Genomic DNA, 22,059 nt, shown 5'->3' with positions numbered 1-22,059 from the left:
GCCCCATCGCCGTCCCCTCCGCCGTCGTTCCCCCACCCGCCTGGTGCCCCGATATTCCACCGGGGCTCTGCCGCCTCCCGCCCCTCTCCCCGAGCCTGCTGGGGTCACTGCTGTCGCCGCTGTCCCGTCTGCCCAGCAGCGTCTCTGCCGCTCCTCGGGGACCCGCCGTCCCCACCGTCCCCTCGTCCCCTTCTCGTCCGCTCCGTCCCCCGGTGTCCCGCCGTGGCTCCCACTGTCCCTTCCACACCGGCACGGTCGCTGCCTTCCCTTACGGTGCCCTCCGCCCTACCGAGTCCCTGCTATCCCACCGGGGACATGGATGCCCCACCGGGAGCTCTGCTGTCCCCTCTGCACCCCGGTCCCTGCTGTCTCCGTACTCCCCCACCGCGGTCCCAACATTCCACCGGGGCCCCGCTGCCCCGGGGTGGTCCCTCCTGCCCCTCGAGGGTCCCTCTCGCTTCCTCCCCCCTGCCCCACCGGGGGTCTCGTTATCCCACTGGGAGCGCTGCTGTCCCCACTGCCCCGCCGGTGTCCCCGCTGTCCCTGTCCCTGCATTAACGTTGGGACTGGCAGCCCCGGGGCTGTCAGCACCGGGAGGGGACGCGGCGGAGTCACAGCCCCGACGTGAAAGGGGGGCAGCCCCGACACCGCAGCGCTTAGCACAGCCCGCTGGGCCCGTCGGGACCGTGCCGAGACCCACCGGTCCCCGCCGCACCGCCCATCCCGTCGGGGCCCGGCGGCGCGCTCCCACACTCGATCTCTCGGCCGGCGACTGCTCTGGCCTAGCGCCGGACTCGCTTAGTGCTGCCTTCCCGCCTTCACGTGCTCCAGAGCCATGGCGGCCTCCGTGAGGGTCGGGAGCGCGGCCCCGGTGCCCGGTGCAGGTGGGCCGAGGCCGGGTCAATGCTGGGTCCCCGGTGTTGGTACCGGGTTCTATTTCAGTTGCCTCGGTGGGGGAGGCCGGGTCGGTAGCGGGGGAGGCCGGGCCGGTGGCTCCGCCACCGGCCCGGCCTCCCCCGCCACCGGCCCGGCCCAGCTGGCCCTTTGGCGGTTCGACCGTGGGCCGTGCGGGGAGGGTTTGGTGGCTCATGAGTGCCGGTGTTGGGCTGGAAATAGTGAATAATCCCCCTGCTGTCACTCCCCCGCCGCTCTCCGGCTTCGCCGAGCTGTAAGGGGGCGGTTGCTGGCGGGGGCCGGCTTCAGGATGAGGCTCCCGGGGACGGGCCTGGCTTACCCGCTGCTGTTGCCTTTTCTTCGGTGGGATAACGGGATCCCCTTGATGGGGCAGGAGGGACCCCTGGGGGTGCCCCCGGGGTGCTTGCGGATGAGCCATGGGGGGGTTGTGCCTGCTGTCCCACCGGCTTGGGGGTAGCCAGCCCCGCTCACAGGGTTTCACATAGTTGCAGTGGTGCTTTCTGGGCAACCCCCCCCCCGTGTTTTCCTCCCAAAAGTTCCAGCAACCTGCCTCCAGCATGAAGGGCAGAAACCCATCCCCTTCTGCCCGCTTGTCCCCGGGGGTGGCATGAGGGCAGCGAGGATGCCGGTGGCCCGTGGGGTACAGGGTGTGCTGCCCTCCTGGTTGCTCCTTTAGGCCACCCTATTTGTCCCGCAGTCCGAGGCCCCACGCGACGAGTGGCACAGCAGATCCCCGAGGAGATCCTCAGTAACGCGGAGCTGCAGGAGGCAGCGGGGGCCCTGCCCCAAAACTACAATTTCGAGATCCCCAAGACCATCTGGCGGATCCGGCAGGCTCAGGCCAAGAAGGGTGAGCACCAGCCCTGGGAATGAGGGGTTTTGGGGCTGCAGCGTGGCGACTTGGAGCTGCTGAGCTCCGCAGTGGCAAGGGGACCAGTTTGGGCTGGGGTGCAGGGCTGGTGAGGCTGGGGCTGTATTGGTGCCAAGCTGCCTGGCATGCCCTGGCATGTTTAGGCTCTGTCCTGGCGAGCTCTTCTCCCCTCGAGGGAGGTTAATAGATCTGTATCTCTGGATTATAATCGCATTGGACAGGACAGGTTGAGCTGCGCGGACCCGTCAGCCTGCAAGATGTGTCTGGGATGCCGGCCAGGTCCCTGCTGCTCTCCTCTCTCCTCTCTCCCTGCACTTTTCTGCCGTGCTGCCGGGGCCAGGCAGGGGGAGCCCCACAATGCTTGGCTTTGAGGGGTTGGTGGGGAGCTGGGCCACACTACGCCCTGCTCTGAACGTCCTTCGGGGTCCTTAGGGGGTTGCTGTAGCCCTGGAGGGGTGGAGGGTGGCCGTGGTGGCCCCGGAGCAGATGCTGCGGTGCTGCAGGGTGGTGCCAGGACTGTCCCCCTGCAGCGTGCACATCCCAGTGTGGCTGAGCCGGCTCGCAGTGTGTGCTCAGAGCGTGGAGCCTCCCCCTCCATCCCTGGGTGTCACCAACATCCACACCCACACAGGGTTGTGTGGCGCCGGGGTCTCCGGGCAAAGCCAGATTTGGAACGCCATGTGCCCCTGGGAATGTCTCTGCCTGCTGCCACTGAACCGGCAGGAGCTGGCAGGCGTCACGGGGGGATGTTGCAGGAGCTGCTGCCCGAGCTGGTCCCGGCTGCGATGCCGAAGGGCCGGAGGCTACGGGGCTGTGGGAGGCAGGGCTGCCCATCGGGACGTGGCGAGGCCACCCAGCCGTGCCGCTCTGGCTTTCCTCGCTGTGTTTTGCTGCTTGGCACCTCCTAATTAAATGTAAATAGGCGGCTGGGATTTAGGCTTCAGAGCTGGGAGCGGAGCCCATCAGCCAGCCAGCCGTGCTGGGATTTAAAAAGCTGCGAGCGCAGAGCCCAGCCAGGGGCTCGTTGCTGGGGGAACGCAGCCTCCCGCGGGGCCGCGGCCAGCCCTGCCTGCACCCTGCCTGCTGCGGGGTTTGGGAAGGCTGGGGTATCATCCCCTGTCCCCATAGTACCGTGCCAGCAGAGAGTGACCCAGCTGCCTCCTGCCAACCCCTCGCTGGAGGAGGCAAAGCTGTTTGCAGGAGCGCTTGTTGGCAGCAGTCTGGGGTGGAGGGTGGTCCCAAACGGTGCCAAACTGGCTGGAGGATGCCGGGACTCTGAGCTGCCCAGCCCTGCCAGATTGGGCAGGGGCTGGCAGAGCGTGTGCAGCTTTCCTTGGGCCCTGCGGGTTGGAGCAGGGTGAGATTAGCCCAGTTTGGGGCCAGGTCTTTACACAACTCCGCACTGGCCAGCGGGCTGGGCTTGGCAGCGCGGCGATTTCTGTTGGAGGGGAATCTGGAGAGGATGTTTGGATACATGTTGCTGAAGCTGGGATCTCTTACTGGGATTGGGAGGTAAAACAACAATGGGATTAATGGGGCCTCCTCCATTCATCGCCCCCAGCATGGTCCCTGCTCCTCCCTACTGTCCCAGGGCAGCCTGGGGTAATGCACAGGGGGGGCTGCTGGCTGGACCTCAGGTGCTGGGGGGCTCAGCTGAGCTGCAGAGGCAAAGGGATTGTTCTGAGCTGTGAGGAGGAAGCAAACCATGAAACGTCATTCATTGATGAATAAATTCCTGCTAGGCACAACGCTGTGTCGTGGCCGGCCACCCTCCCGAAATGGGGAGAGAAGCAGGGAGGGGAGGTGTGGAGAAGGGCAGGGAGGACAATCAAAGGTGTGGAACAGCTTCTGTTCAAGGAGAGATTAAATAGATTTAGATCCTTTAGCTGGAGAAGAGGTGAACAAAGGGGGATAGGATAGAGGGATATAGAATTGTGAATGATGCAGAGGCGCTGAATAGGGGATGATTATTCACTCTTTCTTGTACCGGGAGAACCAGGGGCATGCGTTTACATTATTAGGAGCAGGTTTAAAATAAACAGAAGAAAGTACCTTTTCCTGTGCAGCACATAATTAAAATCTGGAACTCATTACTGCGGGAAGTGGGAGAGACCAGCAGTGTCAACGGGTTCAAAAAGGGATGAGGTGTGTGCGCGGGGGCTGAGTGTGAGCAGGGAGGATGGATGCGGCCCAAGGCAGGACCACGTGCACCCCAGCTGCCAGAGCTACTGAGGGTTTTGGCTGACTTCTGGCTGTTTTGGGGAAGGTCATTCTGTGGCTGCCACTCGAGCTGGATGCATTGGCCCCAGGGGCTAGTGCCTAGGTCCCTGCTTCAGGGCATCCCCGCCAGCCCCTCTTAACGCTGGGGCTGTTTCTCTTCCCAGTGGCCCTGCAGATGCCAGAAGGGCTCCTCATGTTCGCCTGCACCATCGTGGACATCATTGAGAGGTAAGACCACAGCTTCTCCGTGCTTCCCTGCTCAGTTCTGGGGGCTGGTGAGGGGATGGGGGCTGCTGCTGGGAATGGGGCGGTTACCAGACAGGGCTGCCAGGGCAGGATGAAGCCCAGGGCTGCTGCTGAGGGGGGGTAGGGGGGCCCCAGCATGGCTGCCCTTGCAGGGACACCTTGGCCACAGTCTGGCTGGGCGCAGGCAGTGCTGCTGCCCTGCGGCAGGTTGCAAGGACCCGCTGCGAGCCCCGGGGACAGGGACCAGTACTGTGCTGGCCCAGCCCTCACCATTCAGCTTCTCCTCCCGTTGCCGCTCTGCTGGGAGCTGCTGACAAGCTCGGGGTGCTGGGGCCCTCACTGGGGTGATGGAGCCGGGGAGCAGCCGTGTTAACAACCGGCTGATGCCAGCTCGGTGCGTGCACACTCGCCACGGTGGCACAGCCAGCGAGGGGAGGGCTGGCAGCAAGGCCGCTGCCACCACACGGGCCCCCTGCCCTCCTCCCCTGCGGTCTCATCTGTCCCCGTGGCCGTGGTCTCTGCTTGTGCACTCTCAGGGCAGCCCAGAGGGGCTCAGGGACAGCCCTTCTCCCGCTGAGGAGGCCCAAGGACACGGTGATGTCTGGGAGGGTGTGACTGCAAGCAGCTCCTGCTGGGTGGCCCCTTCCCTCTTCCGAATTTCTGTGCCACTTGGGAGGTGAGGTTGGAGGCACCGGAGAGCAGCTGGGCTTTGCAGCGGATGCAGGCACCTTGCAGAAATTGGCCATAATCTCCTTACTGCCAAGCACGCCTCCTTCCCTCCCTCCCTCCCTCCCTCCCTCCCTCCCTCCCTCCCTCCCCACCCGCCGGCTTTCTCCCCGCTGTGGCTGCCCCCTCCCCAGCCCCTCTCTGTTTTCGCACCGTGAATTAGTGCTAATAGCACCGCGTGTCTCGTTTGCCGTTGAGGTCGCAGCACTCATTAGTAAGCTGCCTTCCCAGGGCGAGGAGACTCGCCTCCCCGTCGCTGCTAGCCGAGCAGCCGCTGCCGTGCCGGGTGGGGAGGCAGCCGTGCCTGCTGGCTTTGTCCCCGCTTTGCCATCGTTTTTCCCCCCGCGGGACCGCGGCCGCCCCACGCTCAGACTGGGTGAGGGAGTGATGGGAAGGTGGGCGCGGGCAGGGGACGTGTGCGGGGGGCAGAGGGGATGGGTGCGAGTGCGGGCGGCTCTGCGTGGGCTTGTCCCTTTAAGCAGAGCTGCCTCCTCTCTGGCTTTGGCACCCAGCCGCTTTCATGTCTCCAACTTCAAAGGCAGAGGATTAAGGGGCTCTTTTATCTGAATGAAACCTTAAGCCCCACTTCCCAGTGGATGCCGGTGCCAGTGCCAGGGTGCTGGCATCCCCGTGGGACTCACCTTCCCTACCAGGGGGGCTCCACAGGGCTGAGGGGGGGGGGGGAGTGCGGGGTAGCAGGGTGGGTGGCGCTGGTGGGAGGTGGGTGCTGCGTGGGGAGAGGTGCCTGGCCAGGAGCAGGGATGTGGCAGCACCCGTGGGTTGGCAGTGGGATGGCGGATGGCTTCGAGGCCGAGCAGGAGGGCTTTATCCTTTCCTCGCTGCCACCACGCAGCACCCAGAGACGCCGCACTGCCAGGCCCTTGCTGGGAGCACTGGGTGCCATCCATGAGTTTGGCTGGGGACATGGCCATGCTGGGTACTGGAGGATCGAGGCTGCGGGCAGGCGTGAGCCCAGCCCTGTCCCCGCTCTCTCGGGGACGCGCTTGGGACCTGGTTACGTTGCCATCGGTGAGGTGTGAATCGGCAGGTGGCCTCGTTAGCGCCTGCCTCTTCCCGCTATTAATATTCATCGCTGGCATTAATGTGGAATTGCGGGCTCGGTCGCCGCTCCTGCTGGCCCTCCTCACCCGGTGCCGGGGCCGGCCGAGCCTCTGACGTGACAGGAATCGCTGCAGCCACATGCTCTGGCGGTGGCTGCTGCGGCCAGGCTGGGGACAGGGGCTCGGGGTAATGTCAGCCCTGGGGTGGCCACGTCCCCCAAGCCACAGAGGGGAAAGCGAGGGCTGAGAGTGCCGGGGATACCTGCGCTCACGGGGAGCGTTGCTCAGTGGGCAGCCCCTCTCCTCAGCCCATCCCCACAGGCTCCTGCCCCCTCCTTGCTGGTGGGAGTTGGGGTTTGGGGATGCCAGCGAGCTCCCCCTTCCCTGTGTGCTCTGGTAATGGCTGCAGAGCCGTGCCCGGGGCTGGTGCCCCTGGGCCAACGGTGCCTATCCCCGTGTGTTCTGGTGGAGCCGTGTCTGCCGTCGCTCAGATGGAATATTTATCTCTTCTGCTGGAGCTGCCTTTTAATAAAATATTTGTGCCGTGGCCTGGCGGTGCTGGGGAGGGCCGAGAGCGGGGACGTGGCCTCGCTGCGCCGCAGCACAGGCGGCTCAGGGAGGACGTGGTGCTGTCTGTGGGTCCGTCTGTCACCGTGCAGGGGGATGGCGGTGTCACCGCACCCCCCGCACTGCGATGTGGGAGTGAGCAGGCCCCCGGGGAGCCCCAGTGGGGGGGCAAGGAGAGGAGGGGGCTGTCAGGTGGGGACCCTGTCTGGACTTCCCAATGATGCACTGGTGCTCGCCGAGCCCCAAGGGGCTGCGGGGATGAAGATGTAGCCGAAGTGTCACAGCTGCTGCCTCGGGAAAGGCTGGTGGGGTCCTTTGCCTGGAGCCTTTCAAACGGAGAGCGCACTTACAGCATTGACCGGTGTGAGGCCGAGTTAATTAGCGTTAATAGGTTTGTCATTATCAAACCTGCACTGGGGCGGGCGGCGGGGGGGTGGCGGCGGGGCCGGGGTCCGCTGAGCTGGCGGGGCGGCGGGCTGCCGAAACCGCATCACGACGCTCTCGCGGCACCTTCCAAATTGGCTCCGTTTGTCACGGCTGATGTAATTCGGCGGAGGGTAACTCGTGCTGGGGGGCGGCAGCGTGGAGACGAGTGTGGGGGGAACTCGGACCATGGCTCAGGGAGGGGGGGGGCAGCCCCCCAGCCTACCCGCCAGTCGTGCCGGGAAGGCGGCAGCGGTGCCCCCCCTGCACAACCGGCTTGGTGTTGGGGAGGGGGGCGCAGCCGTGAGCGGAACGCTCCTCTCCCCCCACCAGGGCTGGAGCAGACGGATCAGCTGGGCTCTCAGCTGGGCTTTTGATTCCTTGTTAATAAAGTCGGCTGTCAGGCTTCGCAGCTGCTAATCCCTCCGTCTCCCTGCACCGCGACGGGGCGAGCGGCTCCAGCTAATCAGCCGTGGCTCAGTGGCAGGGAACGGGCGATGGCAGGGGGGGAGCCCAGGGGTGTCCTGATGCCCACGCAGACTGCCCTGCTGAGGCCTTGGCACCTCCCAACGGCCCCATGGCTTTTGAGCATCTGTGCGAGGCAGTGCTGGGGGTGCACAGAGCAGCTCGGTGAGCGTGCCGCGGTGTGCCCAGCAGTGCACGGGGACATTTCAGAGTGATGGGGGGGTCCTGGATCGTCTCTGGTTGGGCAGCAAAGAGTTAAACATCGTGCACCCAGCCCAGCAGGTCTGGCATGGCTTGAAACATCCCCCTATGTCCACACTACGGCAAGCAGCTGTGATAGCAAGGGCTCCTGTGCCTGGCAGGTCCCTGGTGCCCCAAAGGCTGTCCCCTCCTGGGACTGGTGGGTGGCAGGTCAAGGGCACCAGGTTGCGATGTGGCACTGAGCAATGTGGCACTGAGTGCCATGGCAAAGCCAGTGGCATCACTAGGAGGTCCCAAAGGTCTGTCCTGGGCTACTGACTCAGGTCAGGATCTGGCCTTGATGGCACGGTGCCGTAGCTCTGCCGGCCGGCATTGCCTTTCCTTCTCCCCAATGTCCTTTAAGCGCAACCCAGAGGCACTGGCAGCGCGGCGCAGCACCCTGTGCAGGGGAATTTAATCACCGTCATTAACTGCACAACAGCATCATTAGGGAGAATGAAGTTCTCACTTCATTGGAGATGTTTAAAACCTCAGCCCGGGTGGTGATGGCGTGGGAGGGACCGGGTAGGGGGGAGTGTGTGGGGTCTGTGGTGCTATCACCTCCCAGGGCTGGGATATGCCAGCCCAGGTGCAGTGCCCACCACCACACGCCCTGTGCCACCTCCTCATGTCCCCACAGAGCCCAGGGAGCTGACAGTGATGGGCAGCGCTGTGGCCTGGCCATGGGGAAGAGGGGACGGGCACCAGCTGGGCGCAGGACAGCTGTGGTGGCTTTGCCACCACCATATGCTAGGCCCTTGGTTTGCCTTACTTTGTTGTTTGGTTTTGGTTTTGGGTTTGGGTTTTTTTTTTCAGAAAAGCTGGGGTACCGCGGGGACATGCCCCTCGGGATGATGGGGTTGGCCCTGGCACCTCCAGCGAGGACAGAGCAGTAAGTCCCCTCAGGGGAGGGGACCCAGCCAGAGATGGTTGCTGCTGGGGGCTGTGGGGACACGCACTTCTCCGCATCCTGACCCACTTGCAGATGCTCTGTGGGGCTCTGGGGTGGTGATTGCCCAGCTGCAGCGGGGCTCTTCCAGCACCGTTTGCAATAAAATTGCAAACTCATTATTTTAATTACGTGCAGCCTTCCTGCGCTAATGAAGTTGGGAGTTTGGTAATGGGGCTTGGTGATGGGCTTCTCCGCTAATTAAGCGCATTGTTCTCGACTGGGGCTGCGCTCAGCCCCCATGCCCCACGACAGCGGCACCCGCTGGCACCTTTCTCTGGGACAGGCTGGGCTTGGGTGCCTCAGGGCAGGCAGTGGGTGTAGGTTTTGTGGGGTGATGGTGGGGCTCTGCCTTCACCCCTGGGGACAAGGTATCAAGTATGTGCAGGGCATAACCCTCTTGCTTCTCCCCAGGCGTTGCCCAGCAGGGAGGTGACACCACACCACAGTGTGACTGCACTGCGAAGGGTCACACGCAGGTGAGGCAGGTGGCTGTGAAGCAAGGAGTGTCCCTATCCCCAGCAGGGTGCACAGGGACCCCAGCATCTCGGTGCCAGCTCCATCCTCTGGTAGCCTCGTGGTGCCAGGACTGGCCGCTCTCAGCTCAGGCCCTCCAGTCCTCTCCCTGGCCAGGGCTGCCGGAGCCAGGCACGATGGGCGTGCTGTGGTTGAGGACTCCTCTGCCGGGGAGAGTGGCTCTGCTTTACGGGGTGAGGACCAACACGGTGTCATTCACACGCTGCTGTGGTGTCAGGGGACCCTGTGCTCCTGCCAGCAGCAAATGCTCTCGTTTACTTGTCGAGGGGCCGGGATAAATCAGAGTTGCTCCGGCCCAGCATCTGCGCTGGGGTAGTGGGCAGTGGCTGCCCCATGCCTGGGGACATGCTGGCCCCGTGTATGCCTGTCTGTCTTAGCATTTTCAGCCCCCAAACTTGTCCCCAGGTGGCTGTCCCCTCCATCCCACACTGGCCAGGGAAGAGCGGGGCTGGGAGGGTCCAGGGGTCCCAGCAGTTGGGATCGAGGCCGGGACCTGGCCTGCCTGGGCACACATCCTGCCAGTGCTGAGCATGGCACTTTATAAATGGGATTTTGGGAGCCATCTGTTTAAAGGAGGAGATAATGAATTAGGGGGAGATGAGAAAAATGCTAAGGCCGGGCGGTTTTTCAGAATGAGCCGAGGTTTGCGGGACGTAAAAGATGAATAACCTCCCCACGTGTTCAATATTCATGAGCTCCCAGCTGTAGTGAGCGGCTCAGCGCTGGGTGGGGACAGCCCCGTCACCGCATCCTCCCTGCCAGCGTGCCGCTGGGACCCGTCCGCGGCTGCGATGGGTTGTGGGGACACGAAACACCCACAAGGACGCTCCCGTGGCTGCCCCTCGCCTGCGTCGCCGTCCGGTCTGGTTGGTGAGCAGCTCCCTGGCCTGCGTCGGAGGCAGGTGGCTGCTAATTGATGTTTCCTTCCTCTGTAGTTTGATGAAAGGCTCCGGCGACACCAAACTGATTAAAACATCAAGGGGAGGCCTCCACGCTTGCCTTTGATTTGTCTCGGGAGATGATTGCTGCTCCGCTCCACCGTCCAGCCCAGCCGGTGTGGGTGACCCCAGCGTGTGCCATCCTGGTGCCTCTGCGCCTCTTCTGCCGGCGCTGCTGGACGCAATGGCAGCACCACTGGGCTCCGTCCTCGTCAGGCGTGATCCCGCGGGCTCTTTGCTCCTTGCTCAGCCGGAGTGGGACAGTTCCCCATGGCCAGGGCAGGCCTCAGCCCCCTCTTGTCCCTGCCTGCGGACCGGTGGCCGCATACTGCCGGCTGCAGCCCCGCACACCGGGGCAGGGGCCATGGGGTCCCTCCACCAGCCCCTGCCCTCCTCCCTCTGCCGTTGCTACTTCACTTTCTTGCTCTTCACCCCCAGGGACTTTCTCTGGGGTTTGGGCCAATTTGCATACATTTTAATCTATAAAAAATTAAGCGGCGCTGGCTGCTGCTCTGAGTCAGACCTCCCCGTCCTGAATCTTAAGGAGCTGAATAATTTTCCACTTTTGCTGAGATGTGTGGAGTCTGATTCATGTTCATCTCATCACCTCTCATTAGAGGAGGGGGCTGGGGGCTCGGGGGGGGCGGGGTGGGGAAGAGCCTTCTCGAATCTTCACTGGCAGCCCCCCAGCCCCACTGCACGGCTGTGGAGGCAGCGGAGGAGCCGTCCTCCCGTCCAGACCGCGCTGGCAGTGAGGGACCACAGGATTTGGGTGCTGGTGGGACCTGGGCCATTCTTCTGACAGTGCCCAACTGCATCCTCGGCCCTTGGGACACTGCGGGGAGCTGGAGATGCCTGGGCTGGACGCAGGAGGTGAGGATGGCTTTGCCCCCTCTCCAGGGATGCTCCAGCAGAGCACACCTCCCCGGGTGCTGACGGAGGGGCCGGAGCTGTTAATATTCAGCACGCTCCGCCATTTCTCCACCTTCTGCCATCTGCCCAGCTCTGCCCACCATTTCTATTCTTGCCGCCGACGTAACACTCCCTGCCTGGCGCTCAGGGGGGGGAGCGTGCGGGACCCTGGCCCGCAGCCAGCACTGGGTGCCAGTGGGGGGGTGATGCTGCGCTGGGGCGCCCGCCTCCCCTGGCCCCTTCACCCCAGACCTGCCCCAGCGTCAGGGGGGGACCCCACTGGCACCGAGCTACAGCTGTTGGTGCAAGCTCAGCGTCAATAAGGAATTAGCATCTGGTTTAAGCAGCCCCTCCAGGCGCGGGGCTTTGTCATCGCAATACCTGCTTTCATCCGTAAACTACCACAGCAGCTCCCTGGGAAGGCAGCCAAGCTAATAATCCCCCAAAATGGTGCAATGAAATACCCACAAAGGTGGCGCCTTTAAATCATGCCAGAGCCCCGGCGTTGCCACCCAGTGCCGGTGCGTGCCCCTCCGCCGGCCCATGGGTGCTGAGTGGGCTCAGGCTGGAGTGCTGGGGTGCTGGAGCAGGGATGGGGGACAGCACCAGCGTTCGCTCGGTGCTTTTCCTTGCCGAGTGCCACCTAAGCACCAGCTGCTCCTGGAGCACACCCGGCTTGGCCAAACTGACACCCATGGGTGACGCAGCCAGGTGCGGGCTGGGGTGCACCAGCTCTTGCAGTGTCCAGGCATTGGGGACAGTGGCTCGGCCAGCCTGGCTGGCGTGGCTGGGGATGCCAGGGCAGCTGTTCCGCCTGTCCCGGTGGCTCTGGTCCCCAGGGCTGGCTGGTGGGAGCAGCAGCACCACGCTGCGCTGGGTCTCCCTCTGCTCCTCTCCCCGCTGGAGCATTAGGAAGCTGGCAGCGTATTGTTTGATGAGCGGATAATCCGCTGAATTGCAAACAGCTTTACCCAATTGAAGAGGCGGATTACCGCTCTCCAGCTTAATCATGTTGACATCTCGGAGAGTAGCCAGTGCTTGTCCTTTTCGGTGCGTGGCGAGGGGCTCAATAGCAGCACGGAGTCCCCCAGTAGCAGCGTGCCACCGGACTGGGGGGGGGGGGGGGGGGGGCGGGCGGGGGCAGGATGTGGGCTGTGGTGATGGCAGCCAGCCGTGACCCTCCCCTGTTGTGCCTCCCTGCAGGTTCACGGACGCGGAGGCGGTGGTGATGGGTGACGTGACCTACGGTGCGTGCTGCGTGGACGACTTCACGGCCCGGGCCCTGGGCGCTGACTTCTTGGTGCACTACGGACACAGCTGCCTGAGTAGGTGACACTCGGCCCCGGGGCAGGGCTGAGGCGGCCGTGCGTGCGCGGCACCGTGGAGGCTGTGCTGCTGCCACCGTGCTGCGCCGAGCGGCTCCCCGCCCCGCTCGACACCAGCTCTGAGACTTAGTGCCAAGGGCTAATCCCTTCCCAAAGGGATTTCTTTCCTCCAGCCTTGGTTGCTGGCTTTGGATGGGGCCAGGCTGGCTGGGTGGCTGCCCGCGGGCAGGATTTGGGGGGTGCTCATCCCGCTCGTCCGCACGCTGCCGCAGCGCCGAAATCGCAGCCCTGTGCCCGAGAGCAGAGCAGCAAGGCCGCGGCTTGGCAGGACACCGCTCACCCAGAAGCCAGGGCTGCTCTCACCCCCCCCTGCCCCGCAGCTGTGGGCTCTGGGGGAAATCCCAAGCGATGGCCTGGGGGGTCCCGCTTGCCCCAGAGCCAGCAAAGGGCCGAGGAAGGTGGCTTTGCTGGTGCAGCACAGGCTGGGCGGGGAAGGGAGGAGGAGGCTGTGTGCTCCCCAGGCGGACGGTACTCTGGATCCAGTTGCCATGGAAACTGCGCTGCTGTCCCAGATGCTGCTAACTTTGAAGTCCACCCAGGATGGAATCAGCCCAAAAATAACAATAAGACGCTCTGGGTTTTAAGGTGGATCGGCAGAATTGCCGTAGCAAGTGGCAGGCATGTGCGACCCCGCCGCCACCGTGCTCCTAGCGCCTGGCAGCCCTCCTGGACGTTTATGGGCCCATATAAATGGATTTGAAGAATTGCATCAGGCTCCGTATGAAATACTGACTCCCCAGTTGAGAACTCTGTCCTGAAAGCCACATCGGTCTGAGCGTTCGCGGTGATAAATATCTGTCCTAGGTGCTTTTGTTACAGAAGGAGGGTTATGGGCACCACTGGAACAGGTTGTGTAAAACCACTGGTTTGTAGCCTGCTATTTGTGAATGAACAACGGGAAGGGGAGGAAGGGGCTGTATCCAGCAGTGCTCGGGAGCGTGCCAGTGCAAGAGCCGGGCTGCTCTGGGGCACAGGAGTCACATCTGGAGCTGCTCCCTGCGCTGCGGGGACAGGCAGACACTGCCAGGCTGCCTGTCACCAGCCCAGCCGCTGCCCGTGGCCGTGTGGTCCTTGCCTGCACCGGGCTGGATGGGTCACAAGGCACCCAGGGGTGCCCACAGGGTGCTGAGAGGGTGCTGGGCTCTTTTTTTGGGCTGCCCACAGTGCTCCCGTCACCAGTGTGGCTGCTGGCAGGGTGCGTCCCTGCGCAGCACACAGGCAGGTGCCCTCTCCCTCCTGGCCCCACGTGCCCCGTGGGAGGGAGTAATTTGCACTTAATTGTGATCAGGTGAAGAGCGCCAAAATGGGAAGTGAACGCGGAGCTGTGGATCGATGTGGACTCTGTGTACTTTAATTATTCACTTAATCGTGGTGACACAGGCTCCTTAGCACTGGGGGTAATTAGATTTGTGTTCATTGATTCCCCAGGCTGCCATTATCCGGAGAGAAATGAGTGGGTGCTCTCCGTGACTCCCATCTGCACCCACTGCCCGGGGTGCCAGCACGGGCAGAGAGGTGGCACAGCCCACCCTGGCCTGCCCACACCGGGGTGGTTGGGACGCAGGGAGCCCCACCAACATGCTTCATCCCCCCGGCCGGGGCTCGCCAAGGCCCTGGGTTGTACCCTACTCTCACACCCTCTCTCTTCCTCTCACCAGTTCCCATCGACGCCACGCAGGGGCTGAAGATGCTCTATGTTTTTGTGGACATAAAGATCGACACGTCCCATTTCCTCGAGACCATTCGCTTCAACTTCGCAGTGGGCACCTCCCTGGCCCTCGTCAGCACCATCCAGTTTGTCTCCACGGTGCAGGTGAGATGGGGACCCTCAGCAGCGCAGGTTGTGGGATGGGGCTTGTGTCTCCCCCGTGCCTTGGGCCTGGCTCAGTCCCTCGCTGTCCCGGCTCCAGGGCTGGAGCAGCTGCCCCAGGGTACTCACGGTTACAGTTCCCCTCTGGCGAGTCGCTGGGATAATATGCTGCTGCCGTAATGTTGATCAAGTACTTTATAATAACTCTGATCAATGTTTCATGGCGGCACCCCACCCTGGCTCCCCCGGGAGCTGCTCTGTAAATGTCAGGACAGGCAGTGGAGCACTTGGCATTTTGATGCAATGCCGGCAGCGGCAGGGGAAGCTCCGGCGGGTCTGTCTGTCTGCCCCTGAATGGCCGGCTGGGCAGGACGGGAGGAGATGAATGAGCCTCTTGAGCCATGTCTATCTAAACACGGGGCTATTGAAGCGTTAAGCGTTTTCTCTTGTCTTCTAATTGATACGTTGGCCGAGCCTGGCTGAGCATCTCGGCTGGGCAGGGCTGTTACCCTCCGTGACGGTGCCGCTCCAAGCAGACCGGCTCCTCTCCATTGCCGCTGTGCTGGGGCACAGCAGCACAGCCGTTGCTACTGGTGTCCCGTAGAGCTGGGACTGCCAGGGCTGGGGTGTCCCCAAGGGTCCCCAGCAGTGCCAGGGGACCACTGGTCTCAGCCACGCTCTGTGCCCATGGTCTGTCCCCGCTGACCCCACGTCTCCCGCAGGCAGCATCGCAGGAGCTGCGCTCCCAGTACAAGGTGTGTGTACCCCAGTGCAAGCCACTGTCCCCAGGGGAGATCCTGGGCTGCACATCGCCCCGGCTCGCCCAGGACACGGACGCCATCGTGTGAGTACCTGGGGTCCTCCAAGATCTTCCTGCCTGGCCCTGGCTGCCCGTACCCCCTGCCCACCCATGGGGCGGTTCTGAGGGGTGGCGGGCGGACGTCTGTGGGTTGGGATGGGCCCCCTCCAGCTCCTGGCGCTGCTTGGAGTGGCGTGTGCTCGTAGCACAGAGGAAATAATTGAGTCGTATATCAGAATAGATAATAGATGGAAGGGCGGGTGGGTAATTGGAAAAGACAAATGGCCGGGGCCCAACATCACAGCAACATTAATTTTATTTAAGGACAGCAAATTAGAGGGAGCACTTCGCTTCCTATCACCTAATTATTTTAGGTAATGGAAATGCTTAATGTACTGTGAATACAGTGCGCTGCAGAATAAATAAATACAAGGACCCCACCCTTGGGGGGGATCCGGGGAGCCCAGGTGCGGGTTCAGACCCTGCCGAGCCCCTTTGTGCTCCAACAGCACCGGCGCCTTTCCAAGTGTGCCTGTGTGGGGAGCTGGGCCTGTGACTGCCGGGCATGGGGTCGGTGTGGGCTCCGGCTTCACCCAGTGCCACACCGGTGCCGGGGGAGAAGCGCTGCTTTCCATCTCTCCCCAAGGGCATCGGGAGCAGGGCAGGGATGGCCACGTTGGCACTGCATCGGCAAGAGTGGGTCCTTCCCGCCGCCGGAGGAGCCACGGTGTGGCACCAACTGGCTGCCCGCGCAGGTGCACGCAGCCGAGCGTACCTGCGTCCTCTCCACGTTATTATTTTCTTCTTTCCCCCGTCTCTGGGGCTAACTTTTGCAGACAAATTAGCTTTGATCTCCCAAAATGTCATTCTCCAATTAAGGGCAAAATCTAGTCAAGTTTTACGTCTGAATTCATTTTGCAAGCCCTCACTCCATTAGGGCAGCTGAATGAAAGGCTTTGAAATGTAATTGCTGACTTGAAATCCGATTAGAAATGGAAGCAGCAACGTCTAGAACCAGCCGTTGAGATGGAGCAGCTCCCGGCCACCCCATGCTGGCGTGGCCATCCCTCCTCACCCCAAGCACGGCTGCCTCTCCTGCCTTAATGTGCCGGGGGGTGCTGCGTGGAGATGGGGAGCCCTGGCTGTGCCCGCTGCCCCTGGGTCCCAGTGTGGGAGCTTGGGGTCCCAGCGTCTCTGCACGGTGTGGCTTGGGAAACAGGTGGGTTCATGGATGGGCGCTGCTGTTCCCTGCACGCTGTAGCTCTCCCTCCCCTCTTGGCAGGTATTTGGGTGACGGGCGCTTCCACCTGGAGTCCATCATGATCGCCAACCCAGGGATACCTGCCTACAGGTACGGGTAACCCAGGGGTACCCACATACAGGTACGGGCAGCCCGTAAGCACCCGCTCCGGTCCCTGACAGCCCCACGGCGGGGAGCACCCCAGCACCCCAGCGACCAGCTGTCCCCACCGTGCACCCCGGGAGCACGCCGTGTCCCCCCAGGGCTGAGCAGGCAGCTGCCTGCAGTGGGCACAGGCAGGCAGGGGGCCACGAGAGGCGGGTGAAGAGGTGCGGCGAGGAGATGAACGCCAGCCATTTACTCCGGCTGAATATAAACATTTTGACAAGTACCTGTGAAAGCTCGTGGAGGTGCAGCCATTAAAGCCCGGCTGCTGCAGGCAGAGGCCATAAAGCGTGATGATGAGGCCGCTGAAAGCAGATGAAATATCAAGAGTGAAAGGCTGGGCCCATTTGGCGAAATCTGAATTTCTTAGTAGGTCGTTTGTTACGAACGGGAGGCGCACGTCAGGTTTATGGCGCTGGTGAAGCTGCCGAAACCCGAGTGGGATTTGATTAAAATTCTTCTCGTCAAACAAAGCAACAAATCAAAGATTTCTTTATAATTGATGAGCCGGGACGGGGAGGGGGGGCGAGCTGAGCGTGAAGCCGAGCGTAGAGCCCAGGCGGTGCTGGGTTTTGGGGGGCTGCGGTGGGACACTCGCCTTGTCCCTGTCCTGTGCTGTCTCTGCACCCTAACGAGAAGGCTGGGCCCTGCATCGGCCAGGGGGAGGGATGCTGGGGGAGGCAGTTAGTGCTAATGAGGGATGGGCATCATTTGGGGCCAGCGTGGGGGGGGGGGGGGGGGGGGGGCAGGTGACGGGATACAAGTAGGTGATGGAGCGCGTGTGAGCCCGGCTCTACTTTGCAGGTACGATCCCTACAGCAAGGTCTTCTCCCAGGAGCACTACGGCCACGAGCGCATGCACCGCGCTCGGCAGGACGCCATCCGCACCGCCGCCGGCGCCCGCTGCTGGGGGCTCATCTTGGGCACCTTGGGGCGCCAGGGCTCCCCCGGCATCCTGCAGGTACCGGCCCCCTCCCCATGGCCCCTGCCTGGGCACCAGGAACTGCTCCTGGGGGGGGGGAAGGACCGGTGAGCGATGGCACCATCGGCACAGTGGCCTCGCTACTGGGGCGAGGGTGGTCCTGGCACCGCTGGCAGCCCATCAGTTGCCACTGGCCAGGATCTGCGTGCCCCTGTGCTGACTGGGTAGGGCAATTAGCAGTGGATGAGGCCAGACAAGGGCTCATTAAACCTGTCCCTTGCTGGGGAGAGCTGGCCAGCCTTGGAGACCCCCCCTGCACAAGCAGCTCAGCAATTAATTCCCTGGGTTTTTCTTTAATTGGATAAACTTCCGATCAGATTCACCATCCCTGCTCAGCCGCGGCACTAGCGCTTTCGGCACCCCGGCTGGGCAAGGGGAGCAGGACCACAGTGTCCTGCCCCATGGGAGTGGGGTGCCGTGAGCATGGCAGCCCCGCTCACGCCCAAAAATTTCTGGGGAGCCACAGGTGAGATTTGGGGCAGTGCAGGGACCAGTGGGCAGAGCGGGGTGGCAAGGTCCCAGCAGCCACTGTTCCACAGCGGGCAGGACACGGACATGGCTGGGGCTGGCTGGGCCAGGGACGATTAGTGCTGGCTCCAGAGGATGAGGACGTCCCTGGCCCCTCCTGGGCCCCTTTCCGTCCTCCCGCAGCCTCTGGTCGCAGCCAGCCCACGGCAGGCAGGCATCCCAGGGAAGGCAACCGCTAACGAGAACAGATTGTTGTCATTGAGCTGTAATTACTTCATTAGGCTGAGGCACGCGCTGGGGAGAGCCGGGCACAAGCCAGAGCCATGGCCACGGTCCCTGTCACTGCGCCTGGCCTGCGGCTGCCGTGGGGACGTGGCCATGGGGCAGAGCTGGGACCCACCGGGGGTCTGATGGCCAGGAAGGGGCTTGCAGGCAGGGCTTGAGGGGCTTGCTGGGGGCATCTCTCTTGGCTCCCCTAATTCCCCTGGGTGCCTTTTCACCCCACAGCACTTGGAGTCCCGTCTCCGTGCCCTGGGCCGGCCCTTCGTGCGGGTGCTGCTGTCTGAGATCTTCCCCAGCAAGCTGCAGCTCTTCCCTGATGTGGACGCGTGAGTGCTGCTGACCCCCCACTCCAGCCCCCTGCGCTGGGGTCCCCGGGATGCCCCATCCCTGTCCATGCCTTGAATTCCCACGGGAAGCCATCCCTGCCACGCCTGTCCTGCTCTCACCCCTGCAGGTGCTGTGCCCACCGGGCAGGGAGGGGACGTGGCTGTCCTTGGCCGGGTGGCTCCAGCACAGTAGGGACCTCACTCCCTGCCCGCTTCCTTTCCTTCCAGGGGGCTGCTGGGGGGCTTCATTGCAGCTTGTTCTTCCCAAAATGCTCGTCCCCATCTGTTGCCACGTGTTTCCCTTCCAGGTGGGTGCAAATAGCCTGTCCTCGGCTTTCCATCGACTGGGGAGAAGCCTTCAGCAAGCCGCTGCTGACACCCTACGAGGTGAGCAGCCCCCTCCAGTTTTGGTGGGGACCAGCCCTGGCTTGGGATGATGTGCCAGAGCCTCCCGCAGAGCTGTGGTGCTGTGAGCCGCCGGGACAGGGGACATCCCTGCAGCTGGGCAGCGTCCCTTCCTCTCCCTGCCGCTGGGATTTCTGATCCCTTCTGAAACCAGTGGGATTCCCGGTTCTTCGAACCTCACTCCGGCAGCGCCCAGCTCGGCACAGCAAGCTGCTGCGCTGGGACCTCTCCCGTCACTGCCGGCCCCCCGTGCCGCAGGCACTGCTTGGAGACTCACGCCCTTGTCCCCTCCACAGGCCGCGGTGGCTCTCCAGGACATCGAGTGGCAGCAGCCTTACCCCATGGACTTCTACGCCAGCCAGTCCCTGGGGCCGTGGACCGTGAACCACGCCGGCACACAGCCCCCGCGCCGCGGCCGGCCGGCTCAGGTGGGCAGCGTCACCGGGGTGCGGGGTGTCACCGGGACAGGGGGTCCCCACTCCGTCCCTTCACTCCTGGTGGCTGTGCGGGGTGGAGGGGATGGGCGGTGGGAGCGTTGGCGCGGATTGAGTGCCGGTGCCGCACGGTGGCCGGTGCCGTACAGTGGCCGGTGCCGCGTGCCGAAAGCGCCACCCTGTGGCTTCGTTCCCGGTGAACAGTAACGGGGACGGTGCCAGCCCTGCCGGGGGGGACACGCGAGCCCCCCACCCCGGTCCTTGCCGGGGCGAGCGCCCGCCTTGTCCCGCGGCTCCCCGGGAGGGGGGAATTCCCCCCAGCCGTGCACCATGGGGTGCTGTGGGCTGAGCACAGGCAGGCTCATCACAGGTCAGGCAGGGGCTGGGGCCCCATCCTGACCCCCCCACCCCTCTCTGCTGCAGGGGAAGCCGCCCGTGCCCCCCAGCCCGGCGGAGGGTGAGGAGAGACTGAGCACTGGCAGCCCAGCAGCCCGGTGAGCGCTGCCCACACCCTGTCTTGCTGCCGCCACACTCCGGGACCCGGCGTGGGCATAGGCGGGGGTCACTGCCACCCACCCCACCCCCGCCCCCGAGGGTAAGCACCGCCGGGGTCTCCCGGTACCAGCACCGGAACGGTTGGGGACGCACCCCGTACCTCGACGACACCGCTGCCCGCACGGACCGTCCCGGCTGCCCGCGGGGAGTGGCTCCCCGCAAGTCCAGGCCGTGCTGCAAGTTTTGCCCGCGGCAGCCCCCGGTCTCACCGGGGCCGCCTCGTCCCGCCCCACCGGGGCCGCCTCGTCCCGCCCCAGGCTTCGCTCCCCGCGGCGCGGCCTCCAGCCGCCAGGGGGCGCGATGCCGCCTCAGCGCGGAGGAGGGCCGATCCGGCCCGCCGCGCCGTCCAATGAGCGCGGTGCGTTTCGGCGGGAAGGGGGGGCAGCCGGAAGCGGCGCTCTCGGCTTCCGGTGGCGGCGGGCGCCATGTCGGAAGGGAGGCCGCTGCGGTTGCTGGCGCTACACGGCTACCGGCAGAGCGAGCGCCGCTTCCGCCAGCGCACCGGCGCGCTGCGCAAGGCCCTGCGTGGCCGCGCAGAGCTGGTGGCGGTCAGCGCCCCGCACCCTGTGCCTGGCGGCGACGAAGACGACGACGGGGACGACCCCCCCCGCGGCTGGTGGTTCTCTGGGCCCGGCACCTTTGAGGCGGGGGAGGTGGCGGCGGCGCCGGCGGGGCTGGAGGAGTCGCTGTCGGCCGTGGCGGCGGCACTGGTGGAGCACGGGCCCTTTGATGGGTTGCTGGGTTTCAGCCAGGGTGCGGCGCTGGCCGCCATGGTGTGCGCCCTGCGGGCCCGCGGCGACCCCCGCTTCCCTGTGGCCTTCGCCATCCTGGTGGCTGGTTTTGCCAGCCGCGCCCCGGCCCACGGCCACTTCTACCGGGAGCCCATCGCCCTGCCCACGCTGCATGTCGTGGGTGATGCTGACGCTGTCATCGCTGCCCCCCTCAGCAGGGAGCTGGCCCAGCACTTCGTGGAGCCTGTTGTCCTCACCCACCCTGGCGGGCACTTCGTCCCTGCAGCTGCACCACAGAAGAAGGCCTACCTGGACTTCTTGGACCGCTTCCGCCCCGGACAGGGACAGGCTGAGCCCCCGGGGGCTGGGGCAGTGTGATAACAGTAATAAACGGGGCTCCAGCAAGCCGCATGCAGCCTGCCATCTTGGTGAAGCACACTCTGTTTCCATGCCCTCCAGAGGGGCCAAAGCGTCCTCGTCAGCTCACTGCGCTGCTCTGCGGCATTAACCCAGGGCCAGGCTAAATGGTTCTGTGTTATCTTCCCCCCCCCTTTTTTTTTTATTGCAAATTTATTGTATGCATGAGTGTGTGGGTATGACGATGAGGGGTTTGAGGATAGAGTGACACTGCTGCGTGTGTCTGTGGTGCTTTCAGAGGCTTGAGTAGCTGTTCAAAGTCAGGGTCCCTCGGCTCAGCCAAAGGAAACGTCTGCAAAGCACAGAGCTCCTGCAGCTCTTATACCCCAGGGGCTCGTGTATTTTAATATCCCTGGTAAAAGCTGTTAAGCCAACCTGCCAGCTTGGTCTGGATCTAGAAAAACTTCTTGTCCCTGGCAGCGCCAGGGCTGGTGTTAGTTTCGGGAACAAAACATCTGCTGGTTCAGCGTGCGTGTGTTGGGAGGCTTTTGTATCCGCTTCTGTCCAGAGCGCCTTCGTGAACAAGAAAAACCTGTCGCTATGTTTTTGGCTCTTGATATTTTCCAGAAGCACACAGAAACCTTTATTGCTGTGATAACTGCAGGCGTCCCGCTTCACTGCTGCTGGGGCAGGCCGGGCTCTCCAATCTGCAGCCCAGAGGTGCTGTGCCCAGGGCCGTGCTCACGGGTTTTGTCTCTAACCGCACCTTGCCTTGGGGGTACGGTGCAAGATAGGTGGTCAAAGAGAGAAATAAGGCAAAACTTCTGAATTTGCCCTTTGCTTGTGCAGCGCGGGGAGCGACGGGGGGGCAGCGCGGTGTGGGCGCTGCGAGGGACGGAGGATGCTGCGGTGCAGGATCGGGCCCGGGGCGAGGGGACAGAAGCACTTTGCGTGTTCGCTCAGCCGGGAACAGGCCCGGGAGCTGCTGCGGGTTGAAACCCAATGCAGCAGAACCGAGCGGTTCCCACGCCTGGGGGGGTTTTGCCGCTC

The 22,059-nt window shown here is 63.7% G+C and overlaps 2 protein-coding genes across 2 annotated transcripts; both read left to right on the top strand.

Annotated features, from left to right (window-relative positions):
- The first annotated feature begins 835 nt into the window (after nucleotides 1–835).
- Nucleotides 836–19,864, top strand: DPH1 (diphthamide biosynthesis 1). Its single transcript, XM_086475426.1, has 12 exons — nucleotides 836–884; nucleotides 1,613–1,765; nucleotides 4,171–4,234; nucleotides 12,274–12,395; nucleotides 14,114–14,268; nucleotides 14,988–15,109; nucleotides 16,347–16,415; nucleotides 17,274–17,430; nucleotides 18,427–18,527; nucleotides 18,836–18,914; nucleotides 19,229–19,360; nucleotides 19,790–19,864. Exons 1-12 carry the CDS (start codon nucleotides 836–838, stop codon nucleotides 19,862–19,864), a joined length of 1,278 nt encoding a protein of 425 aa, XP_086331552.1.
- Nucleotides 19,865–20,346: 482 nt separating this feature from the next.
- OVCA2 (OVCA2 serine hydrolase domain containing) lies at nucleotides 20,347–21,038 on the top strand. The gene has a single exon (XM_086475372.1). It carries the CDS (start codon nucleotides 20,347–20,349, stop codon nucleotides 21,028–21,030), a length of 684 nt encoding a protein of 227 aa, XP_086331498.1. The 3' UTR covers nucleotides 21,031–21,038.
- Nucleotides 21,039–22,059: the final 1,021 nt, after the last annotated feature.

Source organism: Leptosomus discolor, chromosome 18, assembly GCF_034619465.1.
Source record: "Leptosomus discolor isolate bLepDis1 chromosome 18, bLepDis1.hap2, whole genome shotgun sequence".
NCBI lineage: Eukaryota > Metazoa > Chordata > Aves > Leptosomiformes > Leptosomidae > Leptosomus > Leptosomus discolor.
Note: the sequence above shows the minus strand (reverse complement) of the source record. Positions and strands in the feature narration are given on the sequence as shown.

Excerpts from the sequence above, each read along its gene's own strand:
- DPH1 (XM_086475426.1), top strand. The coding sequence starts at position 836 with ATGGCGGCCTCCGTGAGGGTCGGGAGCGCGGCCCCGGTGCCCGGTGCA. Across the intron at positions 17,431-18,426 it reads GCTCCCCCGGCATCCTGCAG|CACTTGGAGTCCCGTCTCCG; the intron begins GTACCGGCCCCC and ends TTCACCCCACAG. Across the intron at positions 18,915-19,228 it reads CGCTGCTGACACCCTACGAG|GCCGCGGTGGCTCTCCAGGA; the intron begins GTGAGCAGCCCC and ends TCCCCTCCACAG.
- OVCA2 (XM_086475372.1), top strand. The coding sequence starts at position 20,347 with ATGTCGGAAGGGAGGCCGCTGCGGTTGCTGGCGCTACACGGCTACCGG.